At 41.5% G+C, this 22,458-nt stretch overlaps 2 protein-coding genes across 6 annotated transcripts in view; one reads left to right on the top strand and one right to left on the bottom strand.

Annotated features, from left to right (window-relative positions):
* LOC122559835 (G/T mismatch-specific thymine DNA glycosylase-like) overlaps window positions 1-22,458 on the bottom strand; it is a 32,203-nt gene that overhangs the window by 8,581 nt on the left and 1,164 nt on the right. The window contains exons 1-6 of one of the 4 annotated variants that reach the window (XM_043709933.1): window positions 11,568-11,668; window positions 6,221-6,349; window positions 4,565-4,634; window positions 4,199-4,334; window positions 4,035-4,117; window positions 3,470-3,564 (exon numbers count right to left, since the gene is read on the bottom strand). In XM_043709933.1, the coding sequence (XP_043565868.1) occupies window positions 3,470-3,564; window positions 4,035-4,117; window positions 4,199-4,334; window positions 4,565-4,613 (363 nt within the window). In that variant the 5' untranslated portion in view covers window positions 4,614-4,634; window positions 6,221-6,349; window positions 11,568-11,668. Of the gene's footprint in view, window positions 1-3,469; window positions 3,565-4,034; window positions 4,118-4,198; window positions 4,335-4,564; window positions 4,635-6,220; window positions 6,350-11,567; window positions 11,675-13,277; window positions 13,526-22,458 lie in introns of those variants that run through there. The other 3 variants (XM_043709931.1, XM_043709932.1, XM_043709934.1) reach the window with 3 other exon arrangements.
* The window catches only part of glt8d2 (glycosyltransferase 8 domain containing 2), a 74,311-nt gene that overhangs the window by 51,120 nt on the left and 733 nt on the right, over window positions 1-22,458 (top strand). The window contains exon 11 of one of the 2 annotated variants that reach the window (XM_043709936.1): window positions 9,477-9,551. The exons of the other annotated variant lie outside the window; for it this stretch is intronic. Coding sequence (XP_043565871.1) covers window positions 9,477-9,537 — 61 coding nt within the window. The 3' untranslated portion in view covers window positions 9,538-9,551. Of the gene's footprint in view, window positions 1-9,476; window positions 9,552-22,458 lie in introns of those variants that run through there. 2 annotated transcript variants of the gene reach the window in all.

Here is a 22,458-nt window from a genome sequence, read left to right as displayed (position 1 = left end):
TGGGAGCACGAGGCAGCGCTGATACAGTCATCGATGTAGCGGAGGAAAAGGTGGGGAATGGTGCCAGTGTAGCTGCGGAAGATGGACTGTTCCACATATCCTACGAAGAGGCAGGCATAGCTGGGGCCCATGCAGGTGCCCATGGCTACTCCTTTGGTTTGGAGGAAGTGGGAGGATTGGAAAGAGAAGTTGTTCAGGGTGAGGACCAGTTCAGTCAGTCGAAGGAGGGTGTCAGTAGAAGGGTACTGGTTGGTACGGCGGGAAAGGAAGAAGCGGAGGGCTTTAAGTCCTTCGTGATGGGGGATGGAGGTGTACAGGGACTGGATGTATATGGTGAAGATAAGGCGTGAGACCCAAGTGAAACCAAGATAGCAGTCGTATCAGGCAAATCAACCACCTTAGTAATTCATTTGGTCATTTATACATTTGTGACAGCTCATGGAATAGTGAGGCTTGATTACCAGCACACTCTTCCCCTAAGGGTTGTGACATCATGCACTGAATTGAAATGCATATGCTACTGAAATAACAAATACTAACTTCTAAAAATACCTATTCACCTAATCTATAAATACCAAACAAAAGATGAAGATTTTTTTCACTACAATATAAAGATTCAAGATGGACAGACAAGACACAGACACACACAAGAAAAGAGAAGATGGGAAAAGAGGGAAAGATGTGGCATTGTTAGTCAAGGACAGTATTACAGTGGCAGAAAGGACATTTGAGGACTTGTCAACTGAGGTAGTATGGGCTGAGGTTAGAACCAGGGGAAAGGAGATGTCACCCTGTTGGGAGTTTTCTATAGGCCTTCGAGTAGTTCGAGATGTAAAGGAAAGGATTGCAAAGATGATTCTAGACAGGAGCGAATGTAATAGGATAGTTGTTTTGGGGGCCTTCAACTTTCCAAATATTGACTGGAAATACTAAAGTTCGAGTAGCTTAGATGGGCCAGTTTTTCTCCAATGTGTGCAGGAGGGTTTCCTGACACAGTATGTAGACAGGTCAACAAGGGGCGAAGCCAAATTGGATTTGGTACTGGATAATGAACCCTGCCAGGTGCAAGATTTGGAGGTAGGTGAGCACTTTGGTGATAGTGACCACAAATTAGTTATGTTTACTTTAGCGATGTAAAGGGATAGGTATTTACCGCAGGGCAAGAGTTATAACTGGGGAAAAGGCAATTATGATGCGATTAGGCAAAATGTAGGATGCATAGGATGGGGAAGGAAACTGCAGGAAGTAGTCGAGTGAGGGAGCCGTTGCTTACTAAGAAAGCTAAATCTCTTGTCAAGAGGAGGAAGGTGGCTTATGTTAGGATGAGATGTGAAGACTCACTTAGGGTGCTTGAGCGCTACAAGCTAGCCAGGAAAGACCAACTAAAAGGAACCAGGAGAGGACATGAAAAGTTGTTGGCAGATAGAATCAAGGAAAACCCTCAGGCTTTCTATAGGTATATCAACAATAAAGAATGACTAGAGCAAGATTAGGGCTGATCAAGGACAATAGTTGGAAGTTGTGTGTGGAGTCTGAGAAGATAGGAGTAGTGCTAGATTAATATTTTTCGTCGGTATTCACATTGGAAAAAAAACAATGTTGTTGAGGAGAATACGGAGATACAGGCTACTAGTCTAGACAGGATCAAGGTTCACAAGGAGGTGGTGTTAGCAATTCTGGGAAGTGCGAAAATAGATAGATCCCCTGGCCAGATGGGATTTATCCTAGGATTCTCTGGGAAGCCTTTTGCATTGATCTTTATGTCATCATTGTCTACAGGAATAGTGCGAGAAGACTGGAGGCTGGCAAATGTTATCCCAGTGTTCAAGAAGGGAAGACAATCCTGGTAATTATAGACCAGTGAGCCTCACTTTGGCGGTGGGTAAAGTGTTGGAAAAAGGTTATAAGATATAAGATTCATAATCATCTGGTTTGGAATAATTTGATTAGGGATAGTCAACACAGTTTTGTGAAGGGTAGGTCATGCCTCACAAACCTTACTGAGTTTTTTGAGAAGGTGACCAAACAGGTGGATGAGGCTAAACGGTTGATGTGGTGTACATGGATTTCAGTAAGGCGTTTGATAGGGTTCCACACAGGAGGAGATTGTACAAAATATAGAGGCATAGGATTGAGGGTGATTTACCAATTTGGATCACAAATTGGTTGGCTGAAAGACTGAGGGAGCTGGTTGATGGGAAGTGTTCATCCTGGAGTTCAGTTACTAGTGGTGTACCACAAGGATCTATTTTGGGTCCACTACTGCTTGTCATTTTTATAAATGACGTGGATGAGGGCATAGAAGGATGGGTTAGGAAATTTGCGAATGACACTAAGGTCGTGGGGTTGTGGACAGTGCCGAAGGATTTTGCAGGTTACAGAGGGACATAGATAAGCTGCAGAGCTGGGCTGAGAGGTGGCAAATGGAGTTTATTGTGGAAAAAAGTGTGAGGTGATTCACCTTGGAAGAAGCAACAGGAATAAGGAGTACTGGGATAATGGTAAGATTCTTGGCAGTGTAGATGAGCAGAGAGATCTCTGTGTCCGTGTACATAGATCCTTGAAAGTTGCCACCCAGGTTGATAGGGTCATTAAAAGGATTGAATTTCGAAGCCACAACGTCATGTTGCAGCTGTACAAAACTCTGGTGTGATCGCATTGAGTACTGTGCACAGTTCTGGTCACTGCATTATAGGAAGGATGGGAAAGCTTTGGAGAGAGTTCAGAGGCAATTTACTTGGATGTTGCCTTGTATGAAGGGAAGGACTTACGAGGAAAGGCTAAGAGACTTGAGGCTGTTTCGTTAGAGAGAAGATGATTGAAAGGTAACTTAATTGAGATTTTTAGACTCCCTACAGTGCGGAAACAGGCCCTTTGGCCAAACCAGTTCACACCGACCCTCCGAAGAGTAATGCACCCAGACCCATTTCCCTCTGACTAATGCACCTAACACTATGGACAATTTAGCATGGCCAATTCACCTGACCTATATATAAGATAATCAGAGGGTTAGATAGGGCGGACAGCGAGAGCCTTTTTCTTTGGATGGCGATGGCTAGCAGGAGGGGACATAGCTTTGAATTGAGGGGTGATAGATGTAGGACAGATGTCAGAGATGATTTCTTTACCCAGAGAGTAGTAGGCGCATGAAATGCCCTGCCTACAACTGTAGCAGACTTGCCAACCTTAAGGGCATTTAAATGGTCATTGGATAAATATATGGATGAAAACGGAATGGTGTAGGATAGATAGGCTTCAGATTGGTTCCACAGGTCGGCTCAACATCAAGGGCTGAAGGGCCTGTACTGCACTGTAATGTTCTACGTTTCTCTGTTAAGTGTCATCAGACAATAATGAATTTGGGAGGCTCTGTGAAAGAGATGAAGAATTTTCCAACAGAGGAAAACAGCATTATTTACTTCAAAATTTTATAGGTATAAAAGAAATTAAATCATGTTAAGATGCTTACGGTTTCTCCTTCAGGGATCTTGTGTGGTTGCTGCCCAAACTCCAATTTCTTGACTTTAACTCCAAAAACCTCCTTGCTAAATATTTCATAGATGCCTGTAAATGGTAAGTAAATGAAATTTTCAAATTCACCAACTTAGTTAAATTCCCCAAAGCATAATTCTTTTCAATGTCATCTTTTGTTGTCAGACAATATAAATTTAAATAACCTTCCATGCACAATCCCTCTGTATTATACCAATTAGTATAGTCAGAATTATCCAAACGAAAGGACATAGGTATTTCTGAAATTATGCTGTTTTAGGAATAAACTCATATTTTGGGAGGAACTGAGAGTGCAGAGACCTTTTACTTCAGAGGCATGGTCTTAAATTCAGCCCAGATTGACTGTCCTCATGCTGAGTCAGAAGCAGCTTTACTCAGTACTATACATAATCAGTGTTTCATATTGGTATTGGGTTTCCCAGTACTAGAAACCTTACATTTGCAGCATGAAAAAAATTTGATACATCAAGTTATTGTCAGATAGTCAAGAGTTCCTTTTTAAAATTTTCACATTTACTTACATTTCCCATTAAATACTGCAATCCGTGGCTTAAACTTCTGTAGCTTTTGCAAAAGTATTTTTCCTCCTTCACGAATCTCTTTACTGAAATACAAAGAATTTTTACATTATGTTTTCCTACAAAATAAAAAAAAAATTAATTTTATATTTGTTTTCCTCAATCACCTTTTGAGGTCCTTGCTTCCTGGAGTAGTTCTCTCCACCATGTTTGTGAAACCTATTCCATATTTTTCTGGTAAAGAAGCATCATCCAAATGATTTAATGGCTTGTCAATAAGACCAGACAAAAACAAGCATTTCCCTACAGAAAAAAGGCACAGGTCAGAGTTTGAATGTGCAGCAAGAGATAGTCATAATAAAATAAAACTAGTTAGAGAATAATAAATAAGAAACTAAAATAGTCCACTTCTGAAAAATCTACCAGCACAAATCAGTATGCTTTGCTCATCATGCAATTCACTCAAATAAACATCAAAAGATTTAAAAGATTTAAGAACAACCAATTGTATTTCTGTGGATACAAAAACTTACAAAAATGATTTCCTGGTCCTGGGTAATGATGTCCTTTGTATGCTGCCATCAGCCCCGGGTTAATTCCAATCTAAAACAAACAGCAGAACTCAATTTAGTTGGAATGGAAATTACAACCAGTAGGTCAAGAGAAAGTAAAAATACATCAAGCAAAAAAACTTGGTAATCGGCTTTCACAACTCCAGCAAAATTTCTTCAGGATAATGTAGGCAAGAAGAATACAATCTCTTTTTTTATCATACACCAAGATAAATACTGCAGTTACACTCGTGATATGCAGCCTTGGAGAAGTAACCAATAACTCATGGGTCAGCCTTGATTAGCAAGATATTCCACAAGGAAATTTTGCCCAATTTTGCCGTAAGTACTTCCAGCAGCAAAGAAGCCAAGCATTTGCTTCCACTTTGAAATGTACTTGCACAGGAAGCATATCACAGTGCTTAAGGAAATATGCCGTCTTGTCCAAAGGCCCTCAATGGAATTTTGACCCAAAATATTTAATTAACTTTCCAACATGACACTCAACAAGTTCAGAAATGCTACTTTCAGATAGTAGAATAAGTCACAAACTCAAAACACTCTTTTCTAGTCACCAGTATAGAAGAACAGTTTTGATTTAAAGCAAGCCATCAAAATAGAAGCATAACTAACAGCTACTGCTTTGTTGTGGTTCTGTTTGCCGAGCTGGGAATTTGTGTTGCAGACTTTTCGTCCCCTGTCTAGGTGACATCCTCAGTGCTTGGGAGTCTCCTGTGAAGTGTTTCGGTGATCTTTCCTCCGGCATTTGTAGTGGTTTTAATCTGCCGCTTCCAGTTGTCAGTTCCAGTGGTCGGTATATTGGGTCCAGATCGATGTGCTTATTGATTAAATCTGTGGGTGAGTGCCATGCCTCTAGGAATTCCCTGGCTGTTCTCTGTTTGGCTTGTCCTATAATAGTAGTGTTGTCCCAGTCGAATTCATGTTGCTTGTCATCTGTGTGTGTGGCTACTAAGGATAGCTGGTCGTGTCGTTTCGAGGCTAGTTGGTGTTCACGGATGTGGCAAAACCAACGTAGTGTACAAAATCCCATGCAAGGACTGTACAAAACACTACATAGGACAAACAGGAAGACAGCTAACGATCCGCATCCATGAACACCAAATAGCCACGAAACGACACGACCAGCTATCCCTAGTAGCCACACACACAGATGACAAGCAACATGAATTCGACTGGGCAACACTACTATTATAGGACAAGCCAAACAGAGAACAGCCAGGGAATTCCTAGAGGAATGGCACTCATCCACAGATTCAATCAATAAGCACACCGATCTGGTCCCAATATACCGACCACTGCAACGGACAGCTGGAACTAAAAACCGGAAGCGGCAGATTCAAACTACTACAAATGCCGGAGGAAAGATCACAGAAGTGCTTCACAGTCCCAGCTCGGCGAACAGAACCACAACAACGAGCACCCGAGCTACAAATCTTCTCACAAACTGAGCTACTGCTTTCAACACAAATGCTATAAAACTTATTTTCCCCTCCACATTATGATTCATTTTAGAGGGAAATCCTGCATCTAAACAATTCTCAGTGTATTGTTGAAGTATTGGAACATCGAAATTAGGAATAAGATATTTGCCATTCAACTAAATAATGGTTTCTTTACCTCGAAACCAACGTCCTCTCTAAGCTGTGTGGCCGTGCAGCTGCTGGGAAGTCCCACACATGTTGATCAGCGTGTCATTGCATGGATTTAGCTTCTGGAAGCCACTGTTGCATACAGACCTTGGAGGACCTTGCAGTAGCAAGAAAAATTATACAGAATGCTGCTTGACACCAATTTCCTAGACTAACCCCATATTCCTTCTGTATTTTTTTAAGATAGAAATCTCCGTCTCTGACTTGATCATTCTCAATGACTGATCCTCCATACGTTTTGGGGTAAAGACATCCAAAGATCCATTGTCCTGAGAGATGGCATGGTAGCTCAGTGGTTGGCACCGTTGCCTCACAGTGCCAGGGAAGAGTTTGATTCCAGCCTTGTGTAACTGTCTGCATGGTTTCCTCTGGGTGCTCCGGTTTTCTCCCACAATCAACAGATATGCAGGTTAAGTGGATTGGCCACGCTAAGTTATCCATAGTGTCCAGGGACGTGCATACTAGCTAGATTAGCCATGGTAAATGCGGGGTCACGGAAATAGCATTGGGGCTGGGTCTGGGTGGATGCTCTTCAGGGGGTTTGTGCAGAGTCAATGGAACAAATGGCCTCTTTCTGCACTGTAGGATTCTATGAGTAAAGAAATGCCTGCCCTCAGTCCAAAATAGCTTCCCCCTTATTGACGGAAAACATGCTTCTTGCTTCTATCCTGTTTAAACCTGCAAGAGTTCTATATGTTTCAATGAGATCATTTCTCATTCTTCCAAACACCAGAAAACAGGTCCAGTCTCTAATCTCTTCCACAGGACAAACCCACCAAGTCAGGGATCAATTTGGCGAACCTTCAATTGCACTCCCCTCGATGTGCAAGGTGTAGTTTTACCAAGGATTTAGACAAGTGCAACAAGAGATTATTATTTCTGTACTCAGAGAACCTCTAATAATAAGGACCAACATACAGCTGCCTTCTAATTGCTTGCTGCAGCTACATGTTAGCTTCCAGTGACTCAAGTGCAAGGATACGGAGGTCCGTTTGGACATCTACACTTCTTCATCTCTTATTTTTAAAAAAAACCTCTGCATTTCAAGTTTTCCTATCAAAGTGGAATATTTGATACTTTTGTATGTTATATTCCATCTGTCATGCACTTGTCTAATCACTTAATTTGATTAAATCTCCTTTAAACCCCTTTGTATCCATACAGTTTACATTCCCACCTAGTTTTGTGTCACCAGCAACTTGGAAAGATTACATTTGGCCCCCACATCCAAATTACTGATTATAGATTGAAAATAGCTGGGGTCCAAGCACGTTTCAGTACCTAAACAGTCACTGTCTGCCAACCTGAAAGTGGCTGATTTATCTTGCTGTTTTCGGTCCATTAACCAATTTTCCCTCCATGCCATTGGGAGGTTCTTTTGTCTTTTCCTCAAAGACAAAGTACAGTATGTGTTTAGTTTTGCTGCCATTTCCTTATTCACCATTGTAAATTCTTCTGTCTCAACTTATATTGGGCCCACATTTGTCAGTGTTTTTCCACTCTTTTTACATACCTATTTACAGTTTATTTTATATGTTTTTGCCAGTTTACATTCATGGTTTATTTTCCCTTCCCTTATCAGTTCCTTGGTCCTCCTTTGCTGAATTCTGAGGCATACTACTCTAAGGCATATTAATTCTAAGACACTTTATTAATTCTAGGACAACTTTAAAAGCATTTCTTTTGATCTAATATAATCTTTAAGTTCTTGTTAGCCATAGTAGAATTATTTTCCAACTGAAAGTTTGTGCATGATACAGTCAGAGTCATATAGCACAGAACAGGCCCTTCTGCCCATTAAGTCTGCACTGACCTATCTACACCTACCCCACTTTCCAACACTTGGCCACGGTAAAGGAATATAAATTGTTGTAAAACATGCATTAATTGTTTAAATGCAAACTATTGCCTGTCTACCATATCTTTTAAATGAGTCCCGAACTACCACAGCCAACTTTCCCCTCATACGACTGTAATTTCCTTACCTTGATTCCAGAGAAAACTACATAATTTTCAAATGTACAATTTTAGCATATCATGATCACTCTTTCCAAAAGGCTCATTTGCAATTAGCTTTTTCTCAATGGACAGAATTAAATATAAAATAACCCAATCTCTAGTTGGTCGTTCAATTTTCTAATCTGGGAAGAAAAAAACCCATCTTGTATATATTCTAAGAATCAATTTTCCATAGCACTGGTGCTAATTAGGTTAACTCCATCTATGCACATTGATGTTCCCCCACAATTAATGCAACAACCATGTTACACATACTTCTAAGTTCCTGATTTATACCAATGACCACTGTTTAGTGGCCTATAATCAGCTCTCACTAATGTGTGTTGCCCTTGGTATTGCTTTGTTCTATCAAACTAATTCTACGTCTTTATTTTGCAATCAGAGACCCTCTCATACTAATGTGCTGGTCTTATCTTTGATGAACAGTGCTTTCTGCTTTCACTACATTCTACAGTAGCAGTGGTAGAAAGAAGAATGTGATTGGAATTGATGTAGTTTTGTCTAATTCATTCTTGGGATGTGAGCATCTCTGGCAATACTACCATTCATTTGTTGCCCTTATTGTCTTTTTGAAAGATTTTGAGAGAGCTGTCTTCCTAAACCACTGCAGTCACACCTACTTTTCCTTTCCTCCCTAAATATCAAATATCTTGAATATTCAGTCCCAGTATTAGTCACTCAGTAGCCATGTCTCTGTAATGACAATTAGATCATACCAGTTTAATTCCAATGTATTGGTGCTGTTCATTCATCTACCTAACTATGAACACTGCTTCCATTCATAGAGTCCTTCAAGTTTGCCATTTTAACAATTTCCTGCATTTCAACCCTAGTTGATGCTGGCTTTTGTTTCACCATCTTTCAATTTTGCTTACTACCACTATCAGCTTTGCTCTCTCCAATCTTAGCACCACTTGAGATTTTCAACTGCACCCCCTCCTCCAGATCAGTAGTAGAAAATCTACTTCCAAAGATTTTTATCTTAGCCCTCAATAATCTGACCTCTTTATACTAGCCCCCAGCTGCCTCATTCTCTTAATTCTTACCTTCTGCACTTTCTCTCTAGATAGATAATCATTTGGTCTATCATCCCATTTCTTTTCTCATTAGCATGTGGCACAGACTGTAATCTGACTTTACCGTCTTTGAAACCCTGAATTTTCATCTCTTTTCTAGCTCTCGAATCTCATTTTCTCTCTAGATAGATTATTGGACCAAGACCACTGGCTGTTCACCCTGGCTTTAAGGATACTCTGCAACCACTAGATGACATAATCGATCCCATCAACAGGGAAGCAAAGTAACGTATCAGAGTCCCATCTTCAACTGCAGAAGGGCCCAGCTATTCCAAAATGATTACATACCCTTTTCTTCTTTCACTCCTTCTTCCATGCAGCTTAGCCATCACGGCAGTTCCAGATATTTGGAGAAGCACAAAAATGTTCTGGATTAATTAGCCCTCCAAATCTGCAACACTAGTCATGTAAGTACAAGATCAGAGACTGGGAATTATGTGGTGAGTGACAAACCTTGCGCCCCTGCGAAGTCTGCCCAACATCCATAGCACAAATCAGGAGTATAATGGAATTCTCTCCATTTGTCTAAATTTGACACCACACAGGACAAAACGCCTCACTTGACTGGCACCTCAACCACAGAGATATGGTGGTTGCAACAGACTATCATTGTACACAATGTAATGACTTGCCAGGACTTCTAAAGCATCTTTCAAATCATCAATCTCTACCATCTAGAAGAAGGGAAGTAGATACACAGAAACAATACCACCCATAAGTTACCCTCCAAGTCTCTCACATCTGGACTTGAAACTGTAGCATCATTCCTTTACTGTTGCTGGTTCAAAATCCAAGCACTCCCCCCACTGGAGTGAAGTGGTTCAGGAAGACAGCTCACAAAAAAAAACTTTTGAATGGGCAATAAATGCTGGCATTGCCAGAAATGCTCACATCTATGAATGAATGAATGAAATAAACCACATCAAATCCAATCATGCTCTCCTAATCTCTACCACTACTACTGTTGAAGGTAGTGAAAACAAACAATGATTTTGAAAAGGAACGGAATTGGCAGCAAAGACAAATAACCTGCCAAATAGGGAATAGAGTGAGGCAATGGGGCTGACTGGATTGTTCTGGAGAACCAGGATGGACTTGATGGGCCAAGTAGTTTCCTGTGTCACAATGACATTGAACAAGACGGTACCTACCTGTCTTTCTTTGGTACATGCAAGATAAGGAATTTGCCTTACAAGACCTTATACCTAGCTGTTTCATTAAGCAAGCCAAATATAATATTTTCCTGCCACCTCCTGTCATCTTTAATCTACTGCCACATTCCAGAGTCTCTACAGTGGGGAAGCAGGCCATTGAGACCACACCAACTCTTGAGCATCCCAACCAGACTCACTAATACCCTATCGCTATAACCTTGCATTTCCTATGGCTAATTCACCTAGCCTGATCATCCCTGGATACTATGGGCAGTTTATCATGGCTGATCTACCTAACCTGCACATCTTTGGACTGTGGAAGGAAACTGGAGCACCTTGAGGAAACTCACAGACATGGGGAAAATGTGCAAACTGCACACAGACAGTCGCCCAAGGGTGAAATCAAGCTTGGGTCCCTGGTGATGTGAAATACCAGTGCTAACCATTGACCATGCCGCCCAAAATCTTCTTACAAAGACTTGAATCTTTGTAAGAAGGTATCAGGGTAGATCTTAAATGTTTATTATGCAATTGTAACAAGGTAAAGTCACAAACTTTGCTGGGCAGAATTAAACCACGGACACATTTTAGTAATCTCAACATGAAAATAGCAAAGGATGTCAAGGGACTGGTTTGAATAACAGTCTAGATAGTGGTCTCTGTTGTTAGTTTATTTAAAACAAAACTACTTTTAAACCTCTACCATTAACAAATAAAGCAATAAAGGTTTCCCACTCTATCTAGGAATTTTAAATCAAACTATTCATATCTGAACCCCATTCCCTCACTGTACATTAAGCTATATCTTTAGGGCTGTTGTGGTGTCATGGTAGTGTATGCATCTCCTGGCCAGGAAATGCAGTTACAAGTACCATCTCCTCCAGAAGAGTGTAATAAAATCTCTGAACAGGTTGATTACAAAATACCTTTAAGCTAAATTTGTAGCCTTAGAAAAACTGGGTCTGGCCAGTCTTGCTATTTTATAATTAATAAACAAATAAGAATTAATGCTAGCTGCCAACAGAAGAACTTAGCTTGTTTTTGCAACAAAATACACATTTAGTACCTGTGCTCTGGCTTGAAGGTAGCAGACTGAGGATGGTGGTGGAGGGTTGCTTTTCAGACTGGAGGCCTGTGACCAGCGCTGTGCCACAAGGATTGATGGTAGGTCCACTGCTTTGCATCATTTATATAAATGATTTAGATGTGAACATAGGAGATATGATTAATAAGTTTTCAGATGATGCCAAAATTGGAGGTTAGCGGACAGTGAAGAAAATTACCTCAGAGTAGGATAGGATCTTGATCAGATGGGCCAAGGAGTGGCAGATGAGAGTTTAATTTTGATAAATGTGAGGTGCTGCAATTTGAAAAGGCAAATTAGAATAGGACTTGTATACTTAATTGTAAGGTCCTGGGAAGCGTTGCTGAACAAAAAGACCTTGGAGTGCAGTTCATGGTCCTTTGAAAGTAGAGTCACAGATAGATAGGGTAGTGAAGACAGCATTTGGTATGCTTGCCTTTAATCGTTCAGTGCATGGAGTACAGGAGTTGGGAGGTCATGTTGCAGCTATACAGAACATTGGTTAGGCCACTTTTGGAATAATGTGTGAAATTCTAGTCCCTCTGCTATAGGAAGGATGTCATGAAACTTGAACGGGCTCAGAAAATATTTACAAGGATGTTGCCAGGGTTGGAGAATTTTTGAGTTATAGGGACAGGCAAAACAGACCAGGGCTATTTTCCCTGAAGTGTTGGAGCTTGAGGGATGACCTCAGATGTTTATAAAGTCATGAAGGGCATGGTTGGGGTGAATAGACAAGGTGTTTTCCTTGGGGCGGGGCAGTCCAAAACTCGAGAGCATAGGTTAAGGTGTGAAGGGAAAGATTTAAGAAGGATCGAAGGTGCAACTATGTCACGCAGAGAGTGGTGCGTGCATGGAATGAATTGTCAGAGGACGTGGTGGAAGGTGGTACAATTACAATATTTAAAAGGCATTTGGATGGGTATATGAATAGGAAGAGTTGAGAGAGATATGGGCCAAGTGCTGGCAAATGGAACTAGATTTATTCAGGATATCTGGTCGACGTGGATGAGTTGGACCGAAGGGTCTGTTTCAATGCAGTATAGCTCTATGATCTTCTCTTTGGTGTCTAATCAAACTCACCATTCCTCTGACTAGTCATTTCTATCTCAAATTTATGAATGTTTTGTGGGTTTTTAAAAATTATATTGCATCTGTGTACCACACACCAATTATACAGCAATTGTTTAAAAAAATCTAAATCATTAAATTTGAAAAGGGAGACTTTATCTTACCAAGCAATTCTCGACAATGAAATTCTGTTAATTAAAACATATGTATGCATAAGCATTTCTAGCCTAAAATGATTTAAATTATTGATTTGTGCTGACAACTGTAGTTCCAAGGATTCTTTTCAATTTGATCACACTTATGCTGTAGATTACTGGCAGAATGATTAATTGCAAAATTCCACTGTTTTAGAGTTAGAGTTAATCTTTATCACTCCCATAAAAGGAAGATAACAAAAGCCACCTTGAAGTTTGGCTACTTTGTTAAAACGCATAAATCTATATTCATTTCAAAACATCACAGTCTTTTGTTCCTGAATGTGTCGCTTTTCAACTAAAAATTCTTCATCTTTTTCTTTAGAAACTTAATTTGTTCAAAATAAATGTCATGATCTTAAAAATTCTGCTCATTGCAACTGGACTAAATCAAATTCATTAAAATAATGGGAAACATAAAACTTACAATCACAATGTCTAAACCGTAGGTCAATATATCTGGTAAGGTTTTTGTTAAAAGCTCAGCTTCGGTTGTTCCATTGAATCGATCGATTTTTCTTTTCGTGACTTTAAAAGCATCAGTGATCTTTTCTTGCTTGCCCGCCGTATTTCCACCTGTTTTGCCTCGTTTGCTGCTTGCTCCCTCAGACTTATTTTTCTCAGTCTTAGTTTTTTGTGGTCCTGGAGGTCTTCCTCTTTTACGTTTTGGAGCTGCTGAAAGAATATAGAACCACTAAGTCCTGAATGATTGTCATTTTTGCACGCAGTTCAAAATTTCCTAGGCTTTGGAAAGATCCAAGTAGATTTGATAAGTGCAAACATAACATATCTATGCAAGAAAGGAGAAAGACAGAAACCAAGAATGAAACAAATAGAGAATGTTAGGGAAATCCTCAGCAGGTCTGGCAGCATCTGTGGAGACAGAATCTGACTTAAACCTTTAGATGAATCAAAAAAGACTCAAAATGGTAACTCAGTTTCTCTCTCCAAAGATGGTGCCAGACCTGGTCAGGTTCTCCAGCATTGTCTGTGCTTGTTTCAGATTTACAGCATCTGCTGTATCATGCCTTGAATTAAGCAGGAATAAAAGGCCAGTTGGTTTACCAGCCATTTGAAAAATGCTATAATCTAATATTGGGGAGGGTCGTCAGGACATTTACAGAATCATAAAATCAAGAAAAGTTAATGTGGCTTTAAGAAAGGAACAATATGTTGACCAAATTTATTCAAGTTCGCAGTGGAGGGTAAATAAAGGGGAACCAGTAGATGTAATATATTTGAATTTTCAGGAGACATTCAATAAAGTGCCACATGAAAGGTTGAGAGAGCTTGTAGCCTTACACATCTGCTACAGGATATGCAGGAAAGCGCTTGACCACGGGCAGAGGGGAGCATTTGTTCAGAAGACTTAAGGACATCTGTTCTTAGTGTCAATAGATCGGTGTAAATAAGGTGATAACATTTGTACACTTGTGGAATGGTTGGCCGTATTTTCTTTTGACCCGAGGGCTAGAAGCTGCACATATTTCACAGTTGGATGTTGGATGTTCAATATAAACCACAGTTCTGGTTTATATTGAAAACTCTTCACAAAACTCATACTCAATAGGAAAAGAACTTGTAATTTAATAAGCTGAGTGTAATACGCATGTAATAGAACAATCCTGATACATTGTTGTGGTTCTGTTCGCCGTGCTGGGAATTTGTGTTGCAGACGTTTCGTCCCCTGTCTAGATGACATCCTCAGTGCTTGGGAGCCTCCTGTGAAGCTTCACAGGAAGCTCCCAAGCACTGAGGATGTCACCTAGACAGGGGACGAAACGTCTGCAACACAAATTCCCAGCTCGGCGAACAGAACCACAACAACGAGCACCCGAGCTACAAATCTTCTCACAGACTTTGAACACCTACGGGCGAGACGCTAAGACAAGCCAGGAAATGGGAATCCCGTGCCAACCGCCTAAGCGCCACATACGAATCCTGATACATTTCCATGTGTACCACACTGAGCAGATTTGAATTTATGAAGCTCAGTTTCCTAATATTCACTGTTCTGGAATGTGAATGTCTCATTACCCTTACAAGCTAGGAAAACACAAAGGCTGAAACTGACATAGTAAGAAAGTTGGAAGATGTTTATATGTGAGAGACAGAGAGAGAAAACATGTTTCTATAAATTACATTCACTGACCTAAGGGTTCAAGGGACACAGAGAGAAGGAGGGAGACACAGGATCGAAGTTGGTGGAAAGGTTAACCCTTTGTGGTCTAATTTGAGTGTATACTTACTTGTCATTGACAGAATGCTTGTGTGTTGTTCCCTGGAGCTTGAGATCTGGGAATGTTATTAATTTAATTTGCATTTTGGGAATCTAAGATGATTTTAAAAGAAAAAGCCATTTTGTAGGACAATGATATTGGACATGTTAGCTAAGCAAAGTTACCACATGACCTTTTCCACACAGTTTAGATGAGTCTCTTGTTACGATGTATTGTTAAAAGGGAAGCTTATCTAGCTAAAGGCAATTGGCCATTTGGCCTCGCTTGATCAGAGCTTCCCACTTTGATGTACATGTAGCTTAATTAGTTAAACATACTCAAACCTGTCAATGATTTTCTCTTTCTCTGCAAACTTTTGCCATTTTATTGCTGCTCATCCAATTAAGGACATAATACCAATTTATGTATAAAGACAGCTTGTTTTCAGCAATAAGGAGTAGACTGAGAGAGCTCTTAGGGGTAAGAGTTGGCATCTCTACTCTGCTAATGGTTTTAAATCCTTAGCTCAAGCCTGGTTTGTAGGGATCAATGTTACAGTTAACACTGATGCCATTGGTAAATAAAAAGGTAATAATTTCAACTAAACTGCCTGTAAGAGTTTTATATTCAAGACTGCTACAGAGTACAATCTCCAGGATGAACCAAGAGAGGGTTACAGGTTGAGTCCATTAGGGATTCCCCGAGCCATCTCAAATAGGTACTTTAACAAGGTCACTGCACGATATAAGAGCTCATGGTGTTGGGGAATGATATATTAGCAGGCATACTGGATTGGCTGACTGACTATGCTCACAGTACCATGAATGAAAAAGGCGAATTAATTCTCTGATTCCTGTTAGTTAAGAGATGATTTAATCCAGTGAATAACTCAGGATTAATGCTTACAATTCTTAATTTGTTAAAATATTCAATGGATAGCATCAAAAGAGTGCAAAGGAGTTAAGTTAATGCAATGGTTATCTTTCAGGAAATCGGAGGAAGAGTGGACACTTTTCAATACCAAAAGTGATGGCATTAGGCCCACTCATGACTATGTAGAATACAGTGAGAAATTATATAATCAGATTAGCAATTAAACTACAGAATAGCATTGATTTGCCCTTTTTCAGCATCAAGTGTGCAGACTGAACAATTAACTCAGGTCAAACATCTTCACTTGTGAATGTGTTGATGTGGTAGACAGCAGTTTGCATGTCATACTCGACACTATCTTGTGTTCAAAGTCCCATTTGAAATGGAGCAGTTATATAAGCTTCCTTTTCCCAGTGTCCTAGTTGAAAATCAGTCTGTTCTGTAAGGCTGCAGATTCACATATGGACCATCTCTGTATCAGAAGTTTGCAAGGGATAGGAAATTGGGTATCATTCCATTGAAGACATTTCTCATGGAACCCAATAATATGTCTTGACCGGAGTCAACTTGTCTTTTTAAAAGTTTAACAAACCTTGGCAGTTAACTGTCAAGCATCAAAACCTAGTGAACTGTCCATGATAATACTAATCAGTGTCCCCATGCCAAACAATAAGCACTTCCCTCTTAGTAAAAATAGCATCTTCCCTTTACTTTGGTATTTTTTGCAAGAAAGTGGAAGTCAAAAATTTTGACAAGATTTTTTTTGGGCAATACTTAAGTATCAAGTGACTAAAAAGATGCAACAAAATGCTAAAAATTTTAAAATATAACGGTTGTTGACTTTGTTTGGAGACAATAGATAATAGCTTGAAATCACATGGTCAGTTCTAAATAAGTTGTGTACAAATGGCAAAAGGTTAAAGTTGATTGTGAGGTGTACAAAAGTGAATTATTGTCTTACAATAGTTAATACATCATTTTCAGGGTGTGGACTGTCCATTCTTCCACCTGCCCCAACCCTAAACTTATGACTTTCTGCAGTCATTCTCCCCTCATTATCTTTGTATTCACCTTGTCCAAAGGACCTATCACTTGCCCTTTCAAAACCTATTTTCACTAACCTGCAAATCACCGACTTTCTCTTTCTAGTTTCTTTATTAGGCAATATTGTTAATAGTTCTTCACCTCTATCCTCCACTCCACCACCCCCCCCACCCTGAAAGATACTGTCACACTCTCCTTCAAAAATGCTACCACCACCAACACCTCCTCAAATTGAGGAACAAGCTTCATCCATGATGCCTTTCTAAACTAAAAACCCCTTGTCTCTACAGGGTCCAAATGCCTCTACTACATGCCCATCCACATATCTATCAAAACGCCTCTTAAACATGCTTTTATATCTGCTTCTATCATCTCCTTTGGCAGTGCATTTTGGGTACTTGTCACCCTATGTAAAAAACCTCTCTTCTCACATCTCTTTTAAACTTTTCCCCCTTTACCTTAAACTTATGTCCCCTATATAGTATATTCCCCTAGTAGCATTCCTCTCAATTTTGTGAACTTCTATCAAATCAACCCTTAGCCTCCAGTGTTCAAATAAAACCAAAGTTTGTCCAATCTCTCGTCATAGCTAATACCCTCCAAACTAGGCAATATGCTGACTGGTAAACCTTTGCTGTAACTCTCCAAAGTCTCCACATTCTTCTGATAGTGTAGCGAACAGTACTGTATGCAATAATCCAAATATAGCCTAACTAAAGTTCTATACAGTTGCAATATGATATGCTCTATGGCTTGACCGATGAAGGCAAGTATGCCATCAGCCTTTTTGACCACCTTTTCCAAACACTCAGGCTAAGGATTCTGTCATTTGGTCTATACTCCCTCCTGCATTAGGCATTCCAAAATGTATCACCTTGCATTTGTCCTCATTAAATTCCATCAGCAACTTATTTGTCCAAGTCTCCAGTCTATTTATATCTTGCTGTCTCCCCATCTTTGTGTCATCCACAAACTTACTGATCAGACCACCTACATTCTCCACCATATCATTTATACATATATATCACAAACTTCAGGGGTGTCAACATCGATCCCTGTGAAACACCACTGGTCACAGATGTCCAGTCAAAAAAACACCCCACCACCACTACTGTCTTCTGTGACCATGTCAGTTTTGTATCCATCTTACCAGTTCACCATGGATCTCATGTGACTTTATCTTCTGGACCAGGCTGCTATGAGGGACTCTGTCAAAAGCCTTGTGAAATTATGGTCTCCCTGCTATAGGATGGCTTTTGTGAAACTGGAAAGGGTTCAGAAAACATTTACAAGGGTGTTGCCAGGGTTGGAGGATTTGAGCTATAGGGAGAAGTTCAATAGGCTGGGACTGTTTTCCCTGGAGCTCTAAAGGCTGAGAAGTGACCTTATAGAGATTTATAAGATCGTGAGGGATACGGATAAGATAAATAAATAAGTCCTGTCCCTGGGGTTGGGGGAGTCCAGAACTAGAGGGCATAGGTTTAGGGTGAGAGGGGAAAGATATAAAAAGGACCCAAGGGGCAACCTTTTCATGCAGAGGGTAGTGCTTGTATGGAATGAGCTGCCAGAGGAAGTGGTGGAGGCTGGTACAATTACCCATCCAGCTACCTTTTTAAATGTTGTATGAGAGTAGGAAGGGTTTATGAGGGATATGGGCCAAATGCTGGCAAATGGGACTAGATTTAGAATATCTGCTCGGCATGGACAAGTTGGATTGAAGGGTCTGTTTCCGTGCTGTACACATCTATGATTCTACCACATCCACTGTCCTGTTTTCAATCACCTTTGTTACTTCCTTAAAAAAACTCAAGCAAATCTTAGCAGGACTTATACACTTAATGGTAAGGACTCAGGAAGTAGTAGGGTAGTAGTTGATGGCAAAGTTTCTTCATGGAGTGCCGTCACTAGCGGTGTTCCGCAAGGATCTGTTTTGGGACCATTGCTGTTTGTCATTTTTATAAATGACCTGGAAGAGGGGTTAGAAGGTTGGGTGAGCAAGTTTGCGGATGACACAAAAGTCGGAGGAGTTGTTGACAGTGAGGAAGCATGTGGCAGGTTACAGCAGGATATAGAGAAGCTGCAGAGCTGGGCAGAAAGGTGGCAAATGGAATTCAATGTAGCTAAGTGTGAGGTGATTCACTTTGGGAAGAATAACAAAAAGATGGGGTACTGGGCTAATGGTCGGATACTTGGTAGTGTGGATGAGCAGAGGGATCTTGGTGTCCATGTACACAGATCTCTGAAAGTTGCCACCCAGGTAAATAGTGCGGTGAGGAAGGCATATGGCGTACTGGCTTTTATTGGTAGAGGAATTGAGTTCCGGAGTCCTGAGGTCATGATGCAGTTGTATAAGACTCTGGTGCGGCCGCATCTGGAATATTGTGTGCAGTTTTGGTCGCCATACTATTGGAAGGATGTGGAGGCACTGGAACGGGTGCAGAGGAGGTTTACCAGGATGTTGCCTGGTATGGAAGGAAGATCGTATGAGGAAAGACTGAGACACTTGGGGCTGTTTTCATTAGAGAAAAGAAGGTTTAGGGGTGACTTGATTGAGGTGTACAAGATGATTAGGGGGTTAGATAGGGTTGACAGTGTGAACCTTTTCCCGCGTATGGAGTCGGGTATTACAAGGGGGCATAGTTTTAAATTAAGGGGGGGTAGATATAGGATTGAAGTTAGGGGTAGGTTCTTCACTCAGCGAGTCGTAAGTTCATGGAATGCCCTGCCAGTAGCAGTGGTGGACTCTCCCTCTTTATGGGCATTTAAGTGGGCATTGGATAGGTATATGGAGGATAGTGGGTTAGTATAGGTTAGGTGGGCTTGGATCGGCGCAACATCGAGGGCCAAAGGGCCTGTACTGCGCTGCATTCTTCTATGTTCTAAATGCTGCTGAACAGAGATCTTCAAGTACAGGTTCATAGCTCCTTGAAAGTAGAGTCACAGGTAGATAGGATAGTGAAGGCAGTGTTTGGTATGCTTTCCTTTCTTGGTCAGAGTATTAAGTACAGGAGTTGGGAGGTCATGTTGTGGCTGTACAGGACATTGGTTAGGCCACTATTGGAATATTGCAGCTCTGGTCTCCTTTCTATCAGGAACGTGAAAGGGTTCAAAGATTTACAAGGATGTTGCCAGGGTTGGAGGATTTGAGTTATAGGGAGAAGTTGAATAGGCTGGGACTGTCTTACCTGGAGTGCCAGTGGCTGAGAAGTGACCTTATAGAGGTTTATAAGATCATGAGGGGCATGGATAGGATAAATAAATAAGTCTATTCCATGGGGTTGGGGAGTCCAGAACTAGAGGGTATAGGTTTAGGGTGAGAGGGGAAAGATATAAAAAGAACCTAAGGGGCAACTTTTTCACACAGAGGGTGGTACATGTATAGATTGAGGAAGTGGTAGAAGGCTGGTATAATTGCAACATTTAAAAGGCACCTGGATGGGTATATGAATAGGAAGGGTTTGGAGAGATATGGGCCAGTTGCTGGCAGTGGGACTAGATTGGGTTGGGATATCTGGTCGGCATGAATGATTTGGACCAAAGGGTCTGTTTCCATGCTGTACATCTCTATGACTGTATACATTTGTGAGACCCAAGTTTGACTCCTTTACCTCTAAAACTACCCCATCTTCAACATTCCTTTACTCTCTAAAGTCTGTTAGCATGCTGCTGCCTGCCTTACTCAAATATTCTAAGTAATTTTGACAATGATGGATGATCTATTATCATCATCAGGTGCTTGCAAACTCTTAAATTAACCAAACCTTCCTCCAAAACAGTTGGGACTACTCTCATCCAGCTGCATTCTTATTTATCTATCACTGTCAACAGATTACCTACAATAGCTTTTAGTTCTGCTACAGTACCTTGGGTGCCCCCAAAGGTCCATATTTCTTTGCAACATCATCTTTAAACACAGTATCACTGTCCACATACATGCTTGAGACAAAGCTGTACCTCACATGATGCCAATATTAGAGTGATGCAGGAAAGTACAACAGGTCAGGCAGCATCCGAGGAGCAGGAAAATCGACATTTTGGGCAGGAGCCCTTCATCAGGAACGAGGCTGGAAGCTCCGGGGGAGGAGAGATAAATGTGAGGGGGTGGAGCTGGGGAGAAGATAGCTGAAAGTGCACTACGTGGATGAAGGGGAAAAGGTGATAGGTCAGAGAGGAGGGTGGAGCGGATAGTGGGAAGCAAGATTGACAGGTCATGAGGGCGGTGCTGAGCTGGAAGGTGGAACTGGGGTAAGGTGGGGGGAGGGGAAATGAGGAAACTGGTGAAGTCCACATTGATGCCCTGGGGTTGAAGGGCCCCGAGGCAGAAGGTAAAGCGTTCTTCCTCCAGGCATTGGGTGGTGAGGGAGTGGCGATGGAGGAGGCCCAGGGCCTGCATATCCTCAGCAGAGTGGGAAGGGGAGTTGAAATGTTTAGGCATGGGGCAGTGGTGTTGACTGGTGTAGGTGTCCCTGAAGCACTCTGCGAGAAAACATCCAGTCTCCCCAATGTAAAGGAGACCGCATTGGGAGTAACGGATGCAACAAATGATATTTGTGGAAGTGTAGGAGAAACTTTGATGGATGTGGAAGGCTCCTTTGGGGCCTTGAATGGAGGGGAGGTGGGAGGAGAGATAGTGGGCGCAGGTTTTGCAAATTTTGTGGTGACAAAGAGGGTAGGGTGGGTTGTTGGGAGGCATGGACCTGACCAAGTAGTCAACGGTCTTCGAGGAAAGCGGATAGGGGTCGGGAAGGAAATATATCCTTAGTAGTGGGGTCTGTTCGTAGGTGACGGAAATGTCAGCACATGGTGCGGTTTATGCGGAGGTTGGTGAGGACCGGGGAGGGGGGGGGGGGGGTGCGGGTCTGTTCTTGTTGCGGTTTGAGGATGGAGGTTCGGGACATGGATGAGATGCATTTGAGGGCATCTTCAACCACATGGGAGGGGAAATTACGGTCTTTAAAGAAGGAGGCCATCTGCTGTGTTCTGTGGTGGAATGGTCCTCCTGGGACCAGATACTGCAGAGGTGGAGGAATTGGGAATATGAGATAGCATTTTTGCAACCAACTCCACTGCCCCGTGGCCAAACATTTCAACTCCCCCTCCCAGTCTTCCGAGGACATGCAGGTCCTGGGCCTCCTCCACTGCCACTCCCTCACCATCCAATGCCTGAAGAAAGAATGCCTCATCTTCCGCCTTGAAACCCTTCAACCCCAGGGCATCAATGTGGACTTCATCAGTTTCCTCATTTCCCCCCCCCCACCCCAGTTCCAACCTTCCAGCTCAGCACCATCCTCAGGACCTGTGCCACCGGTCAATCTTCCTTCCCACCTATCTGCTCCACCCCCTCTCCTTCCTATCACCTTTATCCCCACCTCCATCCACCTATTGCACTCTCAACTACCTTCTCCCCAGCCCTACCCCCCTCCCATTCATCTCTCCACCCTTGAGGCTCCCAGCCTCATTTCTGATGAAGGG

This window comes from Chiloscyllium plagiosum, chromosome 19, assembly GCF_004010195.1.
Source record: "Chiloscyllium plagiosum isolate BGI_BamShark_2017 chromosome 19, ASM401019v2, whole genome shotgun sequence".
Taxonomy (NCBI): domain Eukaryota; kingdom Metazoa; phylum Chordata; class Chondrichthyes; order Orectolobiformes; family Hemiscylliidae; genus Chiloscyllium; species Chiloscyllium plagiosum.
The sequence above is the reverse complement of the archived record's forward strand: the minus strand, read 5'-3'. Positions and strand labels throughout refer to the sequence as shown.